At 48.9% G+C, this 22,469-nt stretch overlaps 1 protein-coding gene across 1 annotated transcript in view; it reads left to right on the top strand.

Moving 5' to 3' along the window:
* AGBL4 (AGBL carboxypeptidase 4) overlaps window positions 1-22,469 on the top strand; it is a 1,220,133-nt gene that overhangs the window by 1,068,004 nt on the left and 129,660 nt on the right. The window contains exon 7 of the mRNA XM_057744086.1: window positions 21,202-21,291. Coding sequence (XP_057600069.1) covers window positions 21,202-21,291 — 90 coding nt within the window. The remainder of the gene's footprint in view (window positions 1-21,201; window positions 21,292-22,469) is intronic.

Raw genomic sequence — 22,469 nt, 5'->3', positions numbered from 1 at the left:
AGTCTGAGAGTGCTTTGCGGGATCCACACAGGCTGGACCCAACCTAGGAGTCTTCAACTACAGTCACAAGGACGACCCTCTGACAGAAGAAGGAAAATCTCCCTCCCCCACCATCTGTTCTTAACCCCTTTCAGGGTGAGGAAGCGTGGTTTCTGGCACTGCACACCGAATGGGCTAGGCAGCCAGGCTCTGAGTGCCTGCAGAGCCAGAGAGGTGATTTTCCTCTGGGCAACACATGACTGCCCATGAGGGCTTCCTTATTCCATGTGCGAAAGCTTGCCTCAACATGGAAGGGTGGGTTAGGCCTTCTTCCCGTTCCTCCCTCCTCCCCACCCTAGAAAAGTAGACAATAGTTACATCCGGTGTGGTTTCGGTAAAGCAGCTGTTGACTGGTACGTGACTACAGAGCTAGTTCCCTGAGGCTCGTCGGCAAGCTCTGACCTCACCTTCTGATCAGTGGTTTGAGTTCCAACAGCCTAATGTTTTTACGTGCTCGTAGAGCCAGAGCACCCAGAGTTAGGCAGGCCCTCGGGGACAGCAAACCCAGCCCTTCACCAGACACCTCTCGCACGCAGCCTCCCCCGGGTGAGTGTGGCTGGCAAGAGCGTTCTTTAACATTCCGCCTGTTATCCCTTCTGCTTCATCCCCAAATGCTTTCCCTTGTCCTGATTCTGAGTCGAGCTGGGTGGTGGGGAGACGCTAGCGGTCAGCTGTGACTTAGGAGGAGACTCTGCCCGACTGCGCGCGTGGAGTGGCAGGAAGCTGGGCTCCACGTCTGCTGGTGACCCCAGAGGAAGGCTGAGGGGGCCAGTGCCCACGTGCTGCATGTTAGGTTTTTAGAAGGGTGTGATGTCTGTATCAGAAGGGGATTCTGACAGGAATTCCCTTCTGATACAGGAAAGAAGTAGAGCTTCTCCCAGACACTGGAGTGAGTTCTCTGGCACCGATTTCGCACGATGCTGTTGGGAACAGGAGGGAAATCTTCTTGGGTTGAGCAAGCACAGGGGGTCACTTGGGACTTGGTGGCTGCTTGGACGGAGTGTTAGCATCTTCCATCACAGCTGTCCCCATCCCGGTTTCATAGGCAGGGCCCCGGAGCCAAGTGACGTGCCCACGTGTTCACTGAAATGGCAGAGCTGGAGTTTGGACGCACAGCCGACGTGTCTAAGCTCACCGCTCCTTCTGCTGCTCTGTACTTTGGATATCAGTTTGAAAGCATCTCTCAGGGAGGATGATGCCCCACTTTGCCTGGATGCAGTGGTTCCTTCTATCCGTAAAGTGCTTTATACCTTCTTGAACTGTCACGTAGATTATCTCGCTGGCTTCCCAGCAGCTCTGTTAAGTGAGGTAGACAAGGGGTGGTATCCTCATTTCCTGTGTGATGTAATCGAGGTGACAGTTTCCAGGACACAGCTGAACAGGGAGGGGAAACAGCACGTATCATATACTTAGTAAATGCCAGGCCTGCCACGCTTAGCTTGTCTTTTTTGAGTTATGCCCATGTTAACAACCTTGAGTCGAGCATACAGTTTTCCTCTTTCACAGATGAGAAAACTGAGGGAGACTTTCCCAAAGTAGGAGTCAAAGAGTCAGGGGAGGGAACTGGCCGGCACCAAAGCTGGGGCCCTGTGTCTTAGGCTGCCCAGGCTGCCATGCAAACCCCATCGCCTGGGAGCTTACACAACAGAAAGTTCTTTCCTCACAGTGCTGGAGTCCCAAAATCTGAAATCTTGGTGTTGGTCGGGTTGTCTTCCTGAGGCTTCTCTCCTTGGCTCGTAGATGGCCATCTTCTCTCGGTCTTCATGTGGTCTTTCCCCTGTGCCTGCCTGTGTCCTAATCTCTTCTTGTAGGGACACTGGTCCTATTGGATTAGGGCCCACTCGTAAGACCTCATTTTATCTTAATTACCTCCTTAAACAACCTGTCTCTAAACACAACCGTATTCTGGGGTACTGGGAGTTAGAACTTCAGCATATAAATTGGGAGGGACACAGTTCAGCCCATGACACACCCTCCATGGCCTCCAGCTCCTCACCCAGGTCTCCTGATGTGGGATCCTCCCCCTGCCCCCAGTCCTGTCTCCTGGCAGAATTGCATGAGCTGGGAGAGAACTCCCTCCTTAAGGCCCCACTCTGAGCTGAGGGCCCCTGTCTCTGGGCTGGACCTACTGCTTTGGGATTATCAGGAGACCTGGCAGGAGCCCCAGGAGTGAGGAGTGGGAATCTGGAAGATCAGCTGTCAGCCTGAGTTGATTCTGTAAAGGACTTGGGAAGTCACCTCCACCCTGGCTTCTCCGAGCAGAGCTTCCCCAAGGAAGCCTATGTCCTGACATTCTCCACCACTGAAGGCTCTGGTGCCCTGTGGCACTGGCTCCTGGGATGGGGCAAGACCTGTGATGATACCGCCTGGGGAGCAGGAGCTTTTGAGGCTGAAGTTCAGTGCCTGTGAGCCAAGAACTTGAGAATGAAATGAGGGGCTCTCGGCATCCCTGGAGACACTGGTTTGGAGGATTTTGGCCTCCCCACACCCACGGAGGCAGGCTTCACACACACGGCACACCTCCTAGGGGCCAAGTCCTATCGACACACCTGACAGACTCATCTTATTTCTTCCTCAGTACAATATGCCCCTGACAGGCAGGGGTCCCCAGCCCTATTGTGTGGACATGGAAACGGAAGCTCAGAGAAGGGATGTGACTTGCCCAAGGCCAGACAGGACCCCAGAGGCTCCAATAAGGAAAGTGTTTGTGCTCTAAGTCACCAATTTCCAAAACTGTCTGATCATAAGAAGCATCCAGGGCACTGGTTTAAACATATCCATCCCTAAGCACTTTGCTGCAGATTCGAATTCAGTGAACCTGGAGAGGGACCCAGGAAGCTGTCACTATAGCAGGTACACCAGGTGATTCTCTCTCATGCAAGCTTGGGGATCAGTGGGTTAGGAACATCGCCCCGTTCTTCATTACCCCCAGCAGGCATGGTGGTGACTCCTGGAAATCTTTGCCCCAGGCTGCATCTCTCCTTCTGTTCAGGTGTTCCCTTTCTCAGCTTGAAGTTGCTCTGATTGCCCCCTTTGGCCTGAATGAGGTCCCTGTCATTCACCATTGTCTCCGCATCAATATTTCAGAGCCTTGGCTGCCAATACCCCAGAGCTGCCTGGCCAAGACTCTGAGTTAAGTGGTAGCACCCGCTCCAGGGGGCCCTCTACCCTCAGCCTCCCAAAAAGGGAGCCTCACCTCTCAGCTAATGCTGCTGAAACTCAATCCAGTGCTTCTAACTTGCTGGGGAGCTGCTTCCCTCCAGGATAGGGAGGGTGAGTGATTGTGCTGAGGTCTGTTTTGTTGTGGGCTCTTTTGTACAAGGTCAGCTTCTAGCAATTATTTTTTTCTAATCGCCTGAGATCGCTCTCATCTAAGGACCTAAACCGCAAGAAACACAATACATCCCAGAAAAGAAAAACAAACAAATGAACCGATTAACAAAAAGCTTTCTCCTGAGCTCTGCTCTGTTTGCAAGGTAACAGACACCATCTTCCCGATCCCATGCAGCCCTCGGAATCACACTGCACGTTAATTAGAAATCCAGAGCCTTGAAACAAGGGAAATGACTTTGCGTTTCAATTTAATTTGTTTTTATTTTTTGACAGGGTCAAAGTTCACCTTTCCAGTTTAAATCTGAAAGCAAATTATAGCTGTGTCATTTTGATATTGATGTGTCCAGACTAAAGATCCTTGGCAAACATTTTCTTCTGGGAATTGGTGTAGTTAATATTGTTCTCTCTCAATCCGTGCAGCAAACACTGACTGTACCCCCCCATGTGCCAAGAGTGGTGAGTTGCTGGGAATAGACAGAAAGGAGGGGGTGACAATGGCACAGGGAGAAGGCAGTGATGCTGGGGACCGACTGTGAGCCAGGGACACCTAGGGTCCTCCAGCCGGAGCGATCGGAGGGCTCAGAGAAGGAGGGATTAATGAGCTGGGCTTTGGAGACGCCAGGCAACACAGCAGCTCCCTCACTGAGTGCCCCCACGGTGTGCCAGCGGCTTTAATCCTCGCGCCCACCTCTGCAGTGAGAGGCAGAAGAGCTCGGTGCTTAATTGCCCCGAAGCTCAGGGATCAAATTCTGACTGCTCAACTCTGCCGTCTGCAGCGAGTGATTCAGCCTCTCTGATTCTTGGTCTCTTGTTCTATGAAATGGGGATGCAGGACTTACCCCGTAGGGTGGTTGAGCGTCAAAGGAAATCGCCCACACTGGTGAATGCAGAGGTGAGGTGGGAGGGAGGAGAGAGGAGACAGGCAGGGTCCGGCCCCACAGCTGCGGCCACTCAGCGAGGCCACCCCCTCTGTGGTGCCTGTTGCGTGGAGCAGGTGCACAAAGGCTGCACTCTCCTGACACCCAGAAAAGGCTCGAAAACTGTTAGCTATGATTAGTGCCACACAGAGGTGTCAGAGCTGAGAGCTGAACCTAGGTCTGTCTGGCTCGAAGACCCTTGATCTTAACCTCAACCTATTGCCACGATGACTAAAAGTAATCGCAAGGGACATGTCTAAGCACCGGTCTTCTGATTCGCTCCCTCTCTGCAGAAACATTCCCCTGGAACCGGCAGGCCTCCTCTGAGAAGCCTGACTCCACGCCCAGACTGTGCCTGGGTCTCCCCTGGCTCCCATCCCCTGTGTGTCCCTCAGTCCACACAGTGATCACGCGAAACCCTCCTTCTCCACCTACAGATCTGTCTCCCCCACTGAGTTCCTGCGAGAAGGGAACTGAGGGCAGAATTTGAACAAAAGTTGGAACGTCACCCCATGTTGGAATATTTCTCAAATAGAAAGTGTCCCTTTAACAGTAGCAGGTAGGAAATGTGTGTTAATAAACCATGGTGCTGGCAGTTGTAAAATATTAATGATTTCTAGAATTGAAAATGCAAATAGCTGTCTGGAACGCCTCCACTTGGCATTAAAGAGAAGGGCTTTGAAAGGACACGTGGGAAGCATGGGGGTTGGAGAATATGGCCTTGCTAGAGGCTAGGGAGACAAAATAGACATTTACCACCTTGTTATTGCCACATTAGAGTCATTAAAAAGCAAGCCCCAGTTCTTCCGAAGGCAAGTCAATCACATGGGTGCTGTCTGCAGCGGAGCTTTAAAGTGAGCAGGCGGCCTGTCCATCCTCTCAGCGTCCCCACGTGGAGCACCTGCTACGTGTCAGGGAGGAGAGGGTGCAACCCCTGCCGTGTAGGACCTTCACCCCACCCTCAGAACCAGAGAGCAGGGTAGGCTGGGGGCAGAGGGGAGACCCTGGCCCCGCCCTGAGCAGCTCAGTCCTCAGCTGGACTGTGATCACGCTCTGAACTTGACCCGAGTGAGGGGGCTGGTCTGGGGGAAGCCCTCACCCCGCGGCCCTGGCTTGTCTGGGAACAGCTTGGGAGCAACTCACGCCTCCAGCCCAGCACCCGTCTTTGTTGAACTCTCCAGGCTGCTAAGTGTACTCTCCTCAGCCCCTGGGCCTCCAGAACAAAATTTTCTTCCAATCTTTTAAAATAGGGCCTGGTTACTAGATGGTAGGTTTCTGGAGAGCAGCCCTGTGACTGCATCCTCTCGTCGTCATCTCCAGCGCTCAGCACTGGCACTTTGTGGTGGGGACCAGGGAAGCTGGAGGGAAGCTGAATGACCTACAGAGGGCAGCCTGCTGAGTGCCAAGGTGGGGTCGGAGGGAGGGGCCCTGGGAGGGGTAAGGGCGGGTGCCACAGCTGCGGCCACCCTAACCCCACCGTGGTGCTTGCTGCCCTGAGTGGGCCCCACATCTCCATGCTGTCAGGCTGCCCTCTCCCTGCTGGAGACAGGCTGGGCTGGCACTGCCCTGCAGAGCTCCAGAGCTCCGGAGGCACCCAGCCCACTGCCAACTGATGCCTGCTTCCTTTCGATGGGTTCATAGTGTCAGGCAATCAAGACCATGTCCTGGAAGGGCCCCAGTCTCTCCATGGGGGCTTTGCCAGTTCCCATCCTGTATCACTCTGTGCTCATAGACTAGCTCTCAAAAGTTACACTTCGCCGCTTTTCCCCAGAAACTGAGAGGGTCTCCCTCACTTCAGTGTCCACGACAGGTTCTCCTGAGTCTTGACAGGACCTTTCCTGTGGGGGCTGTGCATGTGGATTAGGGGCGCTATCAGCCCTTTTCTGCTTCCTTCTGGCTCTTTGCAGTGATCTGGGTGTGTGAGGTTATGAGGACAGGAAGCTCTGGATAAGTGAGGCACTGAGCCGCAGGGGAAAGAGCACAGGGTTTTGGAGTCGGTGACCTGGGTTCTATCCTGGTACAGCTGCTCACCACCTGTGGGGTCTGTGGGATGGGGATCAGACACCTGCCCTCTGGGAGGCTGCCCAGGTGGAATGAGATCAGACGATAACACACGCCGGTGCCTGCGCAGATCTGATGCTCAGCCACAGTGATCTCCCTTTCTCCCCTGTCCTCCTGGGATCCTGGTTCCTTCCGTCTCCTGGCGCACATGCATTTGAACCCCTCTGTGTTGCTGAGTGCCGATATATTAATCCTCCTCCTTCACCCTTTGAGAACGCCTTTCCTCCTTCTCCTCATGCACATGGCTTCCATTTCCGCTATGAATCCAATCTGTTTGCTCTAAGCTTTGTGAGTTCCCAGAGAGGCTGCACCGCTTTTATCTTAGTACTTCTTATCCTGTTCCCAGGAGGGGACTGTGTCTGCGAGAAATTATCGGCTTGATGTACGCATGTTTTCTTGTCCACTCACCCCAGTGTCCTCTCCTTGATGTTAAGACCCATGTGGTCTAATCAGAGCCATCCCAAGCCAGCTCCTGGGTCCTCTAAACCTCCCGAATCACAGGCTTTTCGACCTGGAGGGGGCCGAGAGACCACCTAGCCCTGCCCCCTGTCACGACAGATGATGTGGTAAGAAGACCAAGACCCAGGGAGTAGAGAGCCTGGCCCCCGCTCGCCCTGGACCAGGGGCTCTCAGCTGTGCCTGCGCCCTCCCCTCAGCCTTGGTTGGGGCAGGGGTGTGGAGGTGGGGGTGGGGTGTGCATCGTGTCTTAAAAACTCCCCAGGTGGTTCTCATAGGGCAGCCAGGGCTGAGAGCCACGAATAAAACGTGCTTCTTGCCTATGTACGTATTAGCCTCACACATCCGGAGAAAAGTAGCGGATGACTATCCATCGGAGACTGCTTCTGAGAAGGGGCAGGGCCTGTCACAGGGGAGGGCCCCGAGAGGAGCATCTCCCTCTGCAGACCCTGAGCACCTGAACGGGCATTACTCATCAGTACTCATTTTACTTAACAACCACATATTTGTACAAGATTTACTAGGATGCTGTTCCAAGTGCTTTAGAAATTACCAACTCATTTCCTCCCCGGAGCATGACTAGGAGATGGTCCGCTACGATCCCACTATACAGAGGAGAAGGCTGAGCGAGGTGAAGTAACTCACCCAAGTTCACACACCCAGGGAGCAGGGGAGGTGCTGCTCTGCTTGGTCCCGAGTCCCTGCTTGTAATCTCTGTGCTAAATCGCTTCTCCTCTTCTCAGCCCATGTGTGCTCTGACAGCACCTTCAGGCCTGGGCCTTCCCTAGGGGAAAGGGTCTACCAGAAGGTGGGAATGAAGGCTTGTGGACTCAGCAATAGCAGAGCCTACCTTTACGGAGCACCCGTGACTTACACACCGTTCCTTGCTTAGCCTCTGATGAAACCATGGTTCAGCAACTTACCTTGGTTACACGGTTTCAAACCCAGGTCTGCCTAACGCCAGTCCACAAGCCCCAGGGATAGTCTGAGGCAGAATTTGTGTACAGAGTCCAGGTTTATCCTAGAAGCCTTATCCTAGGAGCATATAACATCACTCTATGAAAACGCGCCCCTGGAAATAAGTTTTTGTGTATTAAGTTTTTATAATTTATTTTATTTAAGAAAGACTCTATTCAGCCTGAGTCATGAAACCATGAAGACAGCAGGGATATGCAATTTCCTTACCCAGGTCAACAGGGATTGATTCTTTCACCGGCTACAGAAATATCAGTTACGGAAACAGATACAAATAGTCGGCTCTTGGCGTGTGCCCCACACGGCAGCCCCTCGCCCTGCCTTCCTGCAGCCCTGGGCCACCCGGGCCTTGCTGCTCCACTGGACTGCCCTGCTAATGGGATACTGCCTGGTCGGACACGAAAGCTTCTTTTATGGAGAACTTGGCCAATCCAGTTTTCAAGCAGCCTGCCTAGGGCTTTAGCAGCCTGCCGTGGTCTCTGTTCCATTCTGTTGAGTGTGTGCCATGCCCTCAGTGGTCCAGAGTTTAGTGCAGTGTGGAGAAGTTATCCAAGAACGGATCACGTATATTTCTGACCTAACATGAAAATCCAATTCACGGTGAGACCTTGCTCAAGTCACCTTCTCTCTTGGCACCTTGGCTGTAAAATGGGGGAGATTACCTAGATGATACTTGGCTCTAATAATCTCTGCTGTGTGACATCAGACAGCATCTTTAACTTCTCTGATCCTTATGGTGGTGGAAACATCCTCCCTAGAAAGAAAAGGAATTGCTACAGGGAGAGTCGGTGTTAAGTGTAGCTGATTGCTTGTTAATCCACTTACAGTGGTGTATGTTTTAAATCCATTATCAAGGATTGCTACATGCCAGGTGGCTTCCTTGCAGAGTTCATATCGTTTTGACACAGTCCTTTTGTTTCAGCCACTCTGATACAGCTGCTCTGACACAAGTGTTTTGAAATGCGGACATTTTGACACAGCGGGGAAAACAAAGCATTGCACCGTCAGCTTTTTAATAAACATTACCAAACAATGTGCCTAGGAGACCTTTCAGGCTACCTCCCCTCAACCCAGAACTTCCCCATCCTTCCCCTCTCCTCTGGCAGGGGGCTCAGGGAGGGAGGATGTTGGGCTCAGGGTGGGCTCCCGGTCCAGCTGGCCACAAAGGAGGCAGGGGCAGTGAGGAGCTGGTGCGAGTGAAGGACAGTGAAGGTCAGACATGCACGGGTGTGTGTGTGTGTGTGTGTGTGTGTGTGTGTGGTGGTGGGGGGGGTCTGTTTCACACAGCACCTGGTGATTTTCAAAAGCAATTTTACATTTAAATGTAGCCATTTCAAAACTCTTGCATCAAAACACCCATGTCAAAATGCCCTTCTCTGTCTCAGACAAAGGAAATGAATGCCAGAAAGAGATGAAGAAGACAGGGCTTCTGCCCCCAAAAAGCTCAGAGTCACCAGAGGGGAAAGGTGGGATGGAAAGAGAAGCAAACTGCTATTATACCGCCAGGCAATTGCTGCAATTGTGGAAGGGGCAAGGAGGGAACAGAGCAGGAGCACCTGACTCTGCATGGGGGTGGGGAGAGGGTGACTGGGAGCTCAAGGAATATTTATTGAATGATTAGGAATAGTAAATGTTAATTGAGGGTTTACCTTGTGACAAGCACTGTTATTAGTGCTTTATATTAGCTCATTTAGTCTTTACAACTACCCAAGAAGATGAATCTTATTATTATTCCCCTTTTATGGATAAGGAGACTGAGGCTCCCAGAAATTGAATGAGTGATTTTCCCAAGACCACACAGCTAGTGAGTGGCAGAGACAGAGCTGGAAAGCAGGCACGTCCACAGCTAAGGTCCTGCTCACACCCTTGCACTCTGTGGCCTCTTTGTGAGGGATGGGCGCCTCAGGGAGAAGGGATATAGGTTTTACCATTCATCAGACTGGGGTCCACTCTGTTCTCACCCCTTACCAGCTGAACGACCTTGGACAACCTGCTGACCGCCACCGTCTCTTCCGTCTTCTCCCTCTGGCCCTGACCCTCCCCAGCGCACATCACACAGTCACTCATTAGCTGTCCTTACTGACTCGATAAACATGCAGTTGGCACATGAACCTGCGGGTACCACGTTAAGCCTGGGTACACAGAGATTACTGAGACAAAGCTCCTGCCCCGGTGGAGTTCCAGTTCGCATGGGAAGAGACCTGAGGGGTAAGGAGCTGGCTCCGCAGAACCCCCGGGTTCCTCCAGACAAGGCGAAGAGACTGGACTGAACCCCTACGTGTAGAGGTGTGATGAGCTGGTGAGAGAGGCTGGAGGTGAGGGTGGGGTGGGCAGGGGATCAGCAGGTCAGGGTAAGTAGCCTGGATTAGCTTCTAGTGTACAAGGGCAGCGGCAAGAGAAACATCTCCCTGCTGAGAGCCAAAGCGCCTCATCAACTGTAAGCTCATGGAGACAGGGGAGTTTGTTTATTACAGTTGCTCTTATTTTCCCCTCATCGCTGACCCGTCCTTGCCTTCTATAGTCTGTGTGCCCACATCATGGGTGAGGCGTGGGTTGGTTTCTTTTCTCAGAGCCCGGAACAATTCAGCTTCCCTGGCTCCTCTGAAGATGTGGTGTGGAGAGAAAAAAAAATTTTCACTCTTTAATAGAAATACTTTTCCTTCATTAAATGAAATCTCCAAAGCCCAGTAGCATTTTCGGTGCTTATATGAAGATGCCAGTGGGGATTTGAGATTGAAAGTGGTATTTTTATACAAGTCAATGAAGATCTCAATAGGAAAGAAAGAACACTCTTCAAATCTGAATTCCTCCAGTACCGGGCAAGACAGATCTTCGGCTCAGGGCCGGGATTGCATTACTCCCAGCCCTACCGGGAAACTCTTTTCCTGAAGCATTGCCAGCGCTCATAAATATTGGTTCCTTGTTTGGGGAAATTGTGTGAATAGTGTCTTTCCAAGGCTGCAAACCATTCAACTTGAATTTCTGTGTGTACCTCAACTCTGATAAGTTTGTACAAAAACTCAGGAATTTGCAGGAGTTTGAGTCGGAAGCAGATGCGTGCGTGTGCCTGCCCACGTTTACACGCAGAACAACATCTTTTATCTGGTACAGCTAGGGAGTGAGCTTTTCCCCTTGGAGGTATCAAGAGAAAGACTGGTCTCAGGGGATAGAAAGACTGGGTTCAAATTCCAGCATAGCTCTTGCTAGGTAGGTGGCCCTGGGCAATGCACTTCACCTCAGATTTCTTGTCTGTAATATGAGGGAAACGATAAGTTCTCCCAGGGCCTGGTGAGACCTGGATCATAATGTATGGAAAGTGCCTGGCACACAGGAACTGCTCAAAGCCTGTTCCTTTCAACCACCTCTCAGCTAACCCATTAGATTCATCAGTTTCATGGCAATTATTCTGGTATTCTATTGCTGCATAATAACCTCCCCCACCCCCAAATTTAGAGGTTACAATGACAATTGTTTTGTATTTTGCAAAGAATCTGCAGTCTGACCACTCCTCTCTGCTCCCTGCTGCCTGGGCCTTCAGCATGGCTGACTCTAAGGGCTACTTTTACAGATGGAGAAACAGAGATGGGGGCAGCCAGAGGGAAGGGGTCCGTCGGAGCTACATAGCACAGTTAAAGAAAGCTCTTTTCCTAACACCACCACTCTGCCAGGTCCTGTGAGGGGAGAAAAAACTGAAAGGCACTACCTTTTCAGTTGTTCAGACCCCCAGATGGCAATAAAAACCACCGGAGGGATTAAATATCAGCTGGTTGCTTTGACTCCTCAGCAGCACCAGGCTTGGGAGTCTGGTGAATCTGGCCCTTACCCACCCTTACCCTGGCTTCCTCCTCCACGAGACAGGGCTTCTCTGCCCTCGCAAGGCTGAGGGAGGCTTGCCTAGCAGTTAGCAGAGGCTCAGTAAATGGTACCCATTCAAGGAAGCGTTAGTTCTCTGCTCTGCCTCCAAGCATCCCAGTGCCTGCCCCATCAGCCGGTGTTGCCGGGAAAGCAGGAGAGGGCTCTGATTGCGACCAGCAGGCAGGCTGAACTCTCGCCTTTCAGTGCGGAAAAATCCATTACCGAGAAGTCATTTGTCAAAGCCAACTGTTTAGCTGCTTTAATTTACATATTTATCAAGTTTGATCAGAATGTATTGTCTTCGACTTTCATCCTAGCTTTCACCTCTTCTCGCCCTCTTTTCCTGGGGAAACTGTTTTTGTTGTCCTAGTTGCAAAAGGGCACCTCATAGTTCAATTTGCATTTGCTAGTAAGTCTGAAACTGAACCTGGTGAGAAATTTCTGGAGGCTAGGAGAGATGAAAGGCAGAGCACATGTTTGGAAAAGCCTGGGCACCCAGTTCTAGCCTGATGTGCTCACACAACCAAAGGGCATCAAGTGCTCTACAACTATTTCACGAGGATTTATTGAGCACCTTCTGTGTGCGAGGCACTGGGAATACCATTTGTGGAAAAAGACAGGCAAAGTCATGACTCTAGTGTTGCTTAGAGTCTAGTGGCCTCAGTTTCTGCATCTGTGAGGTCAGGCAGTTGGACCAAGGGACTTCTTAGTGTCTGCAAGGTACCATTTCTGAACATGTACTATGGGGCAGGTAGTGAGCATAGACCCGATGCATGATCTCAGTTCTTACAAGACCCCTGTGAAGCTGCTATCATTATCCTAATTTTGCAGGTGAGGACACGATCTCAGTGCTCAAGGTCATGAGTGCGCCGGATTTGGATTTAACCCTTCTTCTGTCTGATTCTACAATTCAAGTTTATTACCACAAAGCCAGGCTTGGTTTTTCTTCTTCACTAGTCTTTGAGCTCCTGGATGGCAGGGACAATATCTGCTTCCTCTCTGTGTCCCCAGGGGCCAGCCCAAAGGGTGGCATATGGTCAGTGTTAGAAAATATGTATAGAATTGATCTAAAAAAGAAAGTCCTTCATCCTCGGCCTTCTCGTCTTTTCGGCCTCAGATCTGCCCTGCTCTCCTCTGCTGCCTCAGCTGAAGGCTGGTGTAGCAGGTGCTGTGTGTACCAACCCGATCCCCTTTCAGGACTAATTCCCCCAGTTCCCAGCAGTGCTGGTGCCTGACAGCTTACAGCTGAGTTTCTCCCTGAAAACTACACTTAGCTGAAGGAAGCTGCCTTGCCCAAGGCTGCACCCCAGGCCTGCGGGCAGCCCACATCCAGTAGCCCCTCCATGCAGGACACAGAGTCAGCCCCGTTGCCTCCCAGAACAGCTATGCAGGGCCCTCCTGGCCTGGAGCTCCCCATGGGATTGCTTAAAGTCGCTGCTGATCCTGCTTAAGGCGCCTCTCACAAGAGTTGCCGAGAGCAATCCCCAGAAAAGCTCCTGCACGGCGATCTCAGTCTCCCAGCCTGTTTCCCAGCAGACCTGACCTCGGTAGGTACTCTGAGCAGGCGGCTCTGATTCTGACTTTCCGGAGGAGCTTGGAGGGTGCCGGGATCAAGATAGGTCATGGCAGGGAGAGACATCCTGCTGTCAGCCTACTCCCCCCCCCCCCCCCCCGCCGTGCTTCCCCGCGAAGGCTGCATGCCTACCTGCTCCCCGCCTAGAGTCCCAGCCCGCACAGGCTTTGTAGGGACCCAGCCTGGCAGGCAGCCTGGCTGAGGGGTGCTGCCCCTGAGACTGTCAAGGGGACGCCTGGGCCTAGCCCTCTGTATCTCAGGCCCACCACCATTCTTCTGCCTTCACAGCCCTGGCAGGCATCCCCTCGGCACTCTCCAAGCACCAGCCTATAGGGACGTTGCCCAAGGCAGCCCAGGGACAGGAGAGGTGGCTGCTTGGACGTTGGAGCTCTATGCCCTGGGTTCCAGACCTGGCTCCACCACTCTCTAGCTGTGTGGCCCCCGGCAAGTCGCTTGTCCTTTCTGGGCCTCTCCCTTCATCTTCGCAGTGAGGCTGTTCCACTTAGTGATGCCTCAGGCTTTGCAGTTCTGCTGGCCTCTAGGAGTCTCCTAGAAGTCAGACGCCTCCTCCCTGCTTCTAAAAGCCAAAAAGTGGTTTTAATATATGGGAGACACATGAGGTGTACCAGAGAGGCAGAGGCTCCTTTCCCAAAGGCCTGAAATTCCAGAATTAATGCTTCATTTCTTGTCAGGAGCGTTTCTCTGTCATGAGCTTACTCTTTCCAAGAGAAATCTTTGTTCTCTTCTCACATCTCACTGAGGGAAGAACACCTGGTCCCTGACCCTGGAGCATGGATGTGAGATTGTAGGCCCTGGGAGATCCAAGCCTCGCTGAGGGAATGTGACCCCGAGCGTGGCGGGCCAAGGGAGTGGGGGAACTGAAAGTGAACTTTGCCAGCACTACTGTTTTCTCAAGGTGGCCCAGAGGCTCAGAGGAGCAGGTGCTGGGCATTAGTCAGAGCAGATCTAAGCTGTGGCCTTCGGTCCTGCCTGAGCGAAGCAGCAGATGATTTATGACCAGATGAGGGGTCCAGATTGAACTCTGTGAGTTCAGGGGAGGGTGAGGGTGCTGTGGTCTGGAGGCATCTGAGAAGACTTTTTGGAGGAGTTGGGGCAACACAGAGAGTCTAAGAAATTGAAGGTTTGCAGGAAGGTAGTGACAAGGCCAGGCTGAATAAAGCAGAATATTTTATATGGGAGTATAGAGTATTCAACCAGGGGTTATTTTCCCTCTGAGGAGACATGGGATGTTCAGTGATGTCTGAAGCTATTTTTGATTGCCATGGGGCGGGAGGGGTGCTCGGGCATCTGTGAGTAGAAGCTAGAGCTTCACCCTGCATTGCACTGTGCGGGGTCCCACACAGAGCCCCCTGTTGACCACGTCTGTTCCCATGGCTTGTGGCTCAGTAAGTGGGACCTGCTATTACAGACAAAGCCACGGGCAGGGGAGGAATATCTCTGGCTTAAGGTTTACCTTGTGAGCTGGGGATTATTATTCTCATTTTACAAGGAACTGAGGCTCAGGATGTGTAAGGAATTCACTTAAGGCCCCACATCCAGTCACCTATGGGCCCAGGAAGCCAGCAGGCTTTCCATTTGACCCCCTCAGGGGACTGAAGAAACACAGGGACCAATGTCCTGTCCAGTCTTCCCCATCCAACTCTCCCCTCCTTTGGATTCATCCTCAGTCACCTGAGCTGAGCCAGCCCTGGGTGTTTTTGCTTTCGACAAGTCTCATCTCTACCCAGATGCATTCACTGGTTCTCCAATGCCTCCAAGAAAGCTCTGTTGATGCCTCCTAAACCTACATTTTCTCATAAAATTACATACAAGAAACCCTGCACCTGGAGCATGTTCTTATCTAATTCAAAGCTCCTAATCCCTCTTTACTGTCCATAGCAGCAACAGAGGGATATCCTCACGTTACCTTCAACACGACTATAGAATTGTTCTGCTGATGAAATCAGATATAGCACAACAGTAACACCAGGGGTGGCCTAGGACCAGTCCTGGTTGAGTATTAGTTTCTTCTCTCCCTCCTCAGAGGAGGCACAGCCAAGCAGAGTCTGGAAGGCTGAGTAGGAGTCAGCCAGACAGATGAGCTGGGGGCTGGCATTCTGGGCAGAGAGACAGGCACGCACCCAGGTGTGGAGATGTGTGGAGAACATTCGTGCTTGCCCAGCTGCCAAGAGTTAGCTGAGGCTGGGGCCTGTGCAAGGGGCTGGAGAGTTGAGGGGCTGCCAGCTACCAGAGACGGGGGGTATGCCAGATGAAGGAGGCCGGGCTTTCCCAGAGGACAGCAGAGCGACGCTGTAGGGTTGTAAGCAGAGGGAGTGGTGTGCTCCTATTTGTGTTTTGGAAAGACCGCTTTGGTGGCTGGGCGGAGAATGGGCTGGCAAGGATGGTGCCAACACAGGGAGGCCAGTGACAAGGCTATTCTAGTCCAGAGCGTGCTGTCGTTGCTGCCAGGATTTCCTTTTCTCCAGCTCAGTAGCCCTGGAGTAGAGAGGCAAGACTGTAACTGATCTGGTTTGGAAACCAACAGGAGGGCATTTTCTGGACTTCATGATGCCTTCAGTGATCATGCAGTCAAGAAAATGAAAAAAGGCTTATTCCTTCCTTCACAGATCACCTCAATCCCCCTGACAAGTTACCGTCAGAGTTATTTTCAGGAGAGACAGGGAAACAAAGCCAACAGTGTGAACCTCTGGGAGACTTTTGTCCTCAGAGGGTCCAGCTGGTGCTCTCTGGGGCCTCTTGGCATCTTGGCTGGTACCTCCACCCACCACAGGTCCACTCCATGGGTAATTGACCAGATGGATAGAGGCTCTCCCACCATCCTGACACCAAGGTTGGGGCTCTGGTCCTCACTCAAGCTTGGCATCAATGAATGATATGCAAAGTTTCTTAAGTTCTACAATCAACTAGAGGAAGTGTAGTTATCTCCAGGGGGATTGATTAGTTATCTACTACTGCCTAACACATTACTCTAGAATTCAGCATTTTAAAACCACAAACAGTTATTATCTCTTCATTTCTGTGGGTCAGGAATGCAGGAGCAGCTTAGCTGGCTGGTTCTGGCCCAGGGTCTCTCACGAGGTTGCAGTGAGCTGTCAGCCAGGTCTGCAGTCATCTGGGGCGGGACAGTCCTCACCAGGGGGACCTCCCCACAGGTGGTCTGAGTGTCCCCATGTCACGCAGCCATAGTGTGGGATGAGAGAGAGAAAGTACATCCAAGATGGAAGCCACTGTCTTTTTAGAGCCTAATTTCAAAAGCCAAGCACCATCACCTCTGTAGTAGTCTATTTGTTAGAGCAAGTCTCTAAGGCCAGCCCATACTGAAGGGGAGGGAGTTCACCTCTTGAAAGAAGGAGGTTAATGAAGAATTTGTGGACATAGTTTTTAAAACCACCACAAGGACTCTGTTTAATCTCCAAGAGGTACTATGACACAGTGGTTAAGAGAATAAAGTTGAGATTCATGAAGACCTAGGTTTAATCCTGGCCCCCACATTTGCTACTTATGGAGGTTTAGACAAGTCACCTAAGCTTGCTACATCTCAATTTCCTATAAAATAGGGGTAAGAATAGTAGATGTTTCACTGGGTTGCTGTAAAAAGTAAATAAGATCATACACGTAAAGTGCCTGGCACTGAATAAGTACTGAATAAATACCACTTAATTACTGTTGTAGCTGGATAATGGTATTGCCCTCCTTCACAAGAGGCAGAGGAGGTAAGAATACAGGTGGAGTCTGGGTGGGGACTCTGTCTCTGCTGGCCATTCTCTGTGGGCGAGTCACTTAATGTTTCTTGGCCTTGATTTTCTGTAAAATGAAGATAATAATAGCTAGTTCCTGGCCACCCAATAGGTGCTCAGTAAGTATTTTATGAATAAGGAAATGGTAACTGATAGAGGGATATTATCCTTCTATCAAAGGGGTGCTCGCGTGTGCGTGTGTGTGTTGGGAGGCTACACAGAATACATTTGACTGCAAACACCTTCTGTTAACTGGGGAGCCCAGGATGGCTGTCGTGGTTCCACATGGAGGTGCCCCATACCCCTGAGTGTGTCTCCCTTCAAAGCCTCCAGCTTCGTCTTCCCTTATGTGTTTTTCTTGGGCTCCTGTTCAGCTTCTTTGCCACCCTGGCTTTGTTCCAGCATACTTCCTTCATCACCCCTGCTGCCTCCACCAAGAATATGTTTAATTGGCTTTGCACGAGTCTGGGGATTTGGTGACAGGACGGGGGTGGGGGCGGGTAGTCCCATGTCACACCACCTCAGAGCTGCTACATTACCTTAAATTGATTTTGCAAATGAAAGCTAAAAGCTAAGCAAAGGCGACCCATCCATTTTGCCTAAAGATGATTATAATGCTCTTTTACGGCCTCCTAAATGACAAAGCAATTTGTTACCTGCCTGCATCAACATTTGCTTATATTAGCACCCGAGATGCTTGATTTTTATTAGCCCTACGTTATCATTTTATGAAGACACAGGGGCTCAGTAAAATTAGTCTGCAAATAGAATGCTCATTTTGCATTTTCCTGTGGTCAGCAGAAATGCTGAATGCAATTGAACTGATACCAGGTCAGGGGAGACATCCATAAAGGTAGCCTTCACTGAGGCCTCAAGTAATGTCATTTATCATTTCTATACTACTGGGATAGATGGGGTCAGTGCTAGACAGTGTATTTTTAAAAAGGGCTTGGTGGCATTTTGTTTTTTGTACTTTATGTGAAAAAGCAATATAAATACTAAGACATAGCTCAACTCCCACCAGCAATAAGGGATGAAACGAAACTCTCTTGTGTAGATTGTAGATGGAAACGCAGTCGATGTAGAACCTGATACTGCTGTTGGTGGATCCAGGAGGAGACAGATAGGGTAGTGACGGGGGCACTGGGCTGGGACTCTGCCACTGCTACTGCATGACCTTGGACATGTCCCCTCCTTCTGTGAGCCTCAGTTCCCTCACCTGTAAGATGGGGTTAATACTACCCACCTCACAGAGGCATGATGAAGATTGAGTAAAATAGTATGTGTCTAAATTTCTTTATAAACCATGATCTTCATGAGTATGTTGTACTTATTAATTGAATAGCCAGTCCCTGAGCACCTATTCCACACAGGGTCCTGGGAAAGACATTAAACATATACCATGAAAGTCACAGTTTCTCCCTTGAGGAGCTTATATTCAGTTTAGGAAATGTTCAGGTATCTAACTCCTCTTTTAAACATACACTTCTTAAGAGCAGATGAGCCCTCTCTCTCTCCTTTTCTCCTAAAGGTGCTTAGCATAGAGTCAAGCACAGAGTGAGTTTTTAAGAATGTATTTTGGCAGAACTACCATATGATCCAGTAATCCCACTCCTGGGCATATACCCAAAGAAAACCATAATCCCAAAAGAAACTTGTACCATAATGTTTATTGCAGCACTCTTTACAATAGCCAGGACATGGAAGCAACCTAAATGCCCATCAACAAATGAATGGATACAGAAGATGTGGCATATATATACAATGGAATATTACTCAGCTATAAAAAGGGATGAGATGGAGCTATATGTAATGAGGTGGATAGAACTACAATCTGTCATACAGAGTGAAGTAAGTCAGAAAGAGAAAGACAAATATTGTATGCTAACTCACATATACGGAATCTAAAAATGGTACTGATGAACTCAGTGACAAGAACAGGGAAGCAGATACAGGGAATGGACTGGAGAACTCGAGGTATGGGAGGGGGCGGGGGGTGAAGGGGAAACTGAGAAGAAGCGGGAGAGTAATACAGACATATATATACTACCAACTGTAAAATAGTCAGTGGGAAGTTGTCGTATAACAAAGGGAGTCCAACTCGAGGATGGAAGATGCCTTAGAGGACTGGGGCAGGGAGGGTGGGGGGGAATCGAGGGGGGGGCGTCAAGGAAGGGAGGGAATACGGGGATATGTGTATAAAAACAGTTGATTGAAACTGGTGTACCCCCCAAAAAAATAAAATAAAATAAAAAAAAAAAAAAAAAAAAAGATACTTTATAATCAAAAAAAAAAAAAAAAAAGAATGTATTTTGGCTTCATTATATGTCTTTGTCTTTCAAGGACCTAGTATTAGGGAAACAGTGACCTCAATACTGGTCATCCAATAGACCAAGCAAGTCCTAATCCTTCAGATCCAGGCATAATAGGGTTAATTTTTTTATTTTTTATTTTAGTCTCCGACTTGGTGCATCAGTTGTTGGGATCATAAACCACATTCGGGATAACCTGTCCCTAGCATTTCAGAAGCAGAAAGCCAGTTAATGATCTTTGCCCCTGGCCCTCTGCGCATCGTCCTCTAATGTAGATGGGCTGCTTTAATCCAACTCCTCTCCATCTTCCTATCTGAATTTCCTTTAGGTCATTGTTCTGTTCTGTGTCAATCAGCCTTTCTTCTGCCCCTGGCTAAGTACCCTCTTCCTGTCCCTCCTTTCTAGGAATATCACTCTTGGATACTGCTTTTATCTAATAATATATTTGCACAATGCTAAACTTTATTATACAAACAAGACTTCCATAGGGGCAGCAAGAGCTTGGGCTCTGACTTTGGCCAACAATTTTCTACTTCTTTGTATGCCTAATAATTTTATTGGTTGCTGGATATTGTGAATTATACACTGTTGAATATCTGGATTGTGGTGTCTTCCTTTAAAGAGAGTTGTACTTTGTATAGCAGGCAGTCAAATTTTGTTTCTTCAGCTTGATCCTTTTGAGATTTATTTTAAAATGTTGTTAGAGTGAGTCTAGGGTAGTTTAGCCCCATCACTAAGGCAGGCCTTTCTGGATTCTCTACCAAATGCCCTGAATGATCAATGAAGGCTTCCACTTTGGAGGTGGGAGTTCAAATGATTCCTAGCCCTATGTGAGCTCTGAGAATGTGCAGTTCGCAGCCTCTTGGTCAGTTTTTCATGACATTGTGGAGATTTACTCTGTGTACGCACAGCTTGGGACCCAGCAAAGACTCACGAGGACCCCTTTACAGATTTCTGGAACTCTTTTCCTACAGAGCTCCCTCTTCTCTGGAATTTACAGGATTTCCCCACGACTACCACCCGCTTCAGACTCCCTGAACTTCAATCTCCATAAGACTTCCATGCTATACCCCTCTCTGCTCTTTGGTCTGGGGTGGGCCTCCAGGCAAAAAACCAGGGCAGGCGTGAGGCACACCTCATTAGTTTCCCTTTCCTCTTGAATTAGTCTTGCACTGACTCTTGTTCAATGTCTGAAACCAATTATTTTATATATTTTGTTCAAGGTGAAAGAAAAATCTGGTCCCTCTTACTTCATCAAGGCCAAATAAGGCTTGGAATCTAATCTCAGCTCTACCCTGTGTAGCTGTGTAGGTAGACCTTGAACAAGTTATATAGCCTCTCTGATCCTCAGTTTCTGCCTCAAGAAAAGGAGTATTAACTGTCATGTTTCTGTAAGGATTATAAATGTATATAATGTGTCTGACACAAAAGGTGCTATTTAAATGGCAGCTGCTACTATTACTAATATAAAAAATAGCTACCTTCTTTACTCCATCATTTACAAAACTTTTACGGCATGCTAGGCAATATGTAAGCTTGTTTAACTATGACAACAACCCAGTGAAGAAAATATTATTATCCACGTTTATATATTAGCACATTGAAACTCAGAAAGGACACATAACCTGCCTAGTTTCATGGTCAGTGAATCTGGGATTTGATGTCACTCATATGACTTCTTCAGATGATTATAATATTAATATGATCAAGTGCACAAAAGAACAGGACTGTAGTTGTTTAATACTGGGTAACCAGGGACATAATACAATCAGTCAGTAATAGCTAAGCCTTAATGGTTTTAACCCAATGATTTGAGATAAATGTAAATCACCCTTTTGCTTCCCTGTTCTCTTCCACATACCAACTCCCCTTCTCAGCTTTCCCTGTCCTCCTTAGCAACCTTCTTCCATCTTACCTTACAGATAACCTTCGGGAGGGGGCAGAGCAGAAGGTGGTATTCATCACAGGACGAGTCCACCCAGGGGAAACACCCTCTTCATTTGTGTGTCAAGGTGAGTTGCAAGATCTCATGGGCATCCTGTGCCTCCCCCCACATCCAACGGGGCACTGTGATGGCCTCTGGGCCAGTGTGGTCACATGCAGAGTCCTTACCTTGGATGAGAATTTACTTCACTTCTCAAGAGACTGTACCTGATCTCCATTAGTGTTTGCTTCATTAAATGTTTATTGACTACATGTATACGTGGAAGGATGGATGAGCGAATGGATGGATGGGTGGATGGATAAATGAATAGGTAGAGCTCTCCTGTACGTGCTATATCAAGGATGAGAGTTGTAAAGTCGCCTACATTTCCTAGCTTTGTTTTACTTGTCTCCAGTGGTTTACAAAAAAAGATGTCTGGCCTCCACCCACCCACCATCACCATCAAAAAAAAAAAAAAACCCTGACCCCAGGTCAATGTGTTTATTGGCAGAAGTGTGGTGGACTGGGGAAGTAAGAATTGAAAATTTTCTATTCATTCATTCATTCAGTCAATAATTCACTTAGCAAACAACTTTTGAAACACTATATCTACCATGCTTCATAGCAGACAACCAGAGGTAAATAAGAGGTCATTTCTCTTCTCAAATATCTCTTTATAGTTGAATTTTTATTTATTATTAAGTAGTTAATCCATGTAAAATATATATTTAGTCAGCAGTATATATACATGCATGTATATATATATTCAATTAGTCAGTAATATAAATATATTCAATAAATAGTATATAAATACTAATTTAATGAATGCCCAGGTTCCCACCAGTTTAAGAAGCGGAGCATTATCTATTCCTTTAAAATCCTGTCTTCCTTCCCCCTCATACAAATAACCATCAGCTTGAATTTTGTATTTGTCCTTCTTTATAGTTTTACTGCACATGTAAGCATTCTTGAACAATGTACTTTTTAGTTTTGCATGTTTTTGAACTTTATAAAAATGATATCATTCTGTATGCATTGGAACTTGTTTTGCCCAGTAACCACATGTCAGCTAGTATAGCTGTTTTTACCATGTATTCTATTCCGTGTCTGTCTATACCTCAACTTACCTATCCATTCTCCTGAAGATGGACCATTAAGTTGTTTACAATGTTTTTTTCTAACAAACAATGTTAATACAAATGTGTCAATTTGTATCACACAAATGTGATACATAAGGTGTCACCTTGTGCTCCTGCAAATATGTGC

Source organism: Hippopotamus amphibius, chromosome 1 (assembly GCF_030028045.1).
Source record: "Hippopotamus amphibius kiboko isolate mHipAmp2 chromosome 1, mHipAmp2.hap2, whole genome shotgun sequence".
Taxonomy (NCBI): Eukaryota; Metazoa; Chordata; class Mammalia; order Artiodactyla; family Hippopotamidae; genus Hippopotamus; species Hippopotamus amphibius.
The sequence above is the reverse complement of the archived record's forward strand: the minus strand, read 5'-3'. Positions and strand labels throughout refer to the sequence as shown.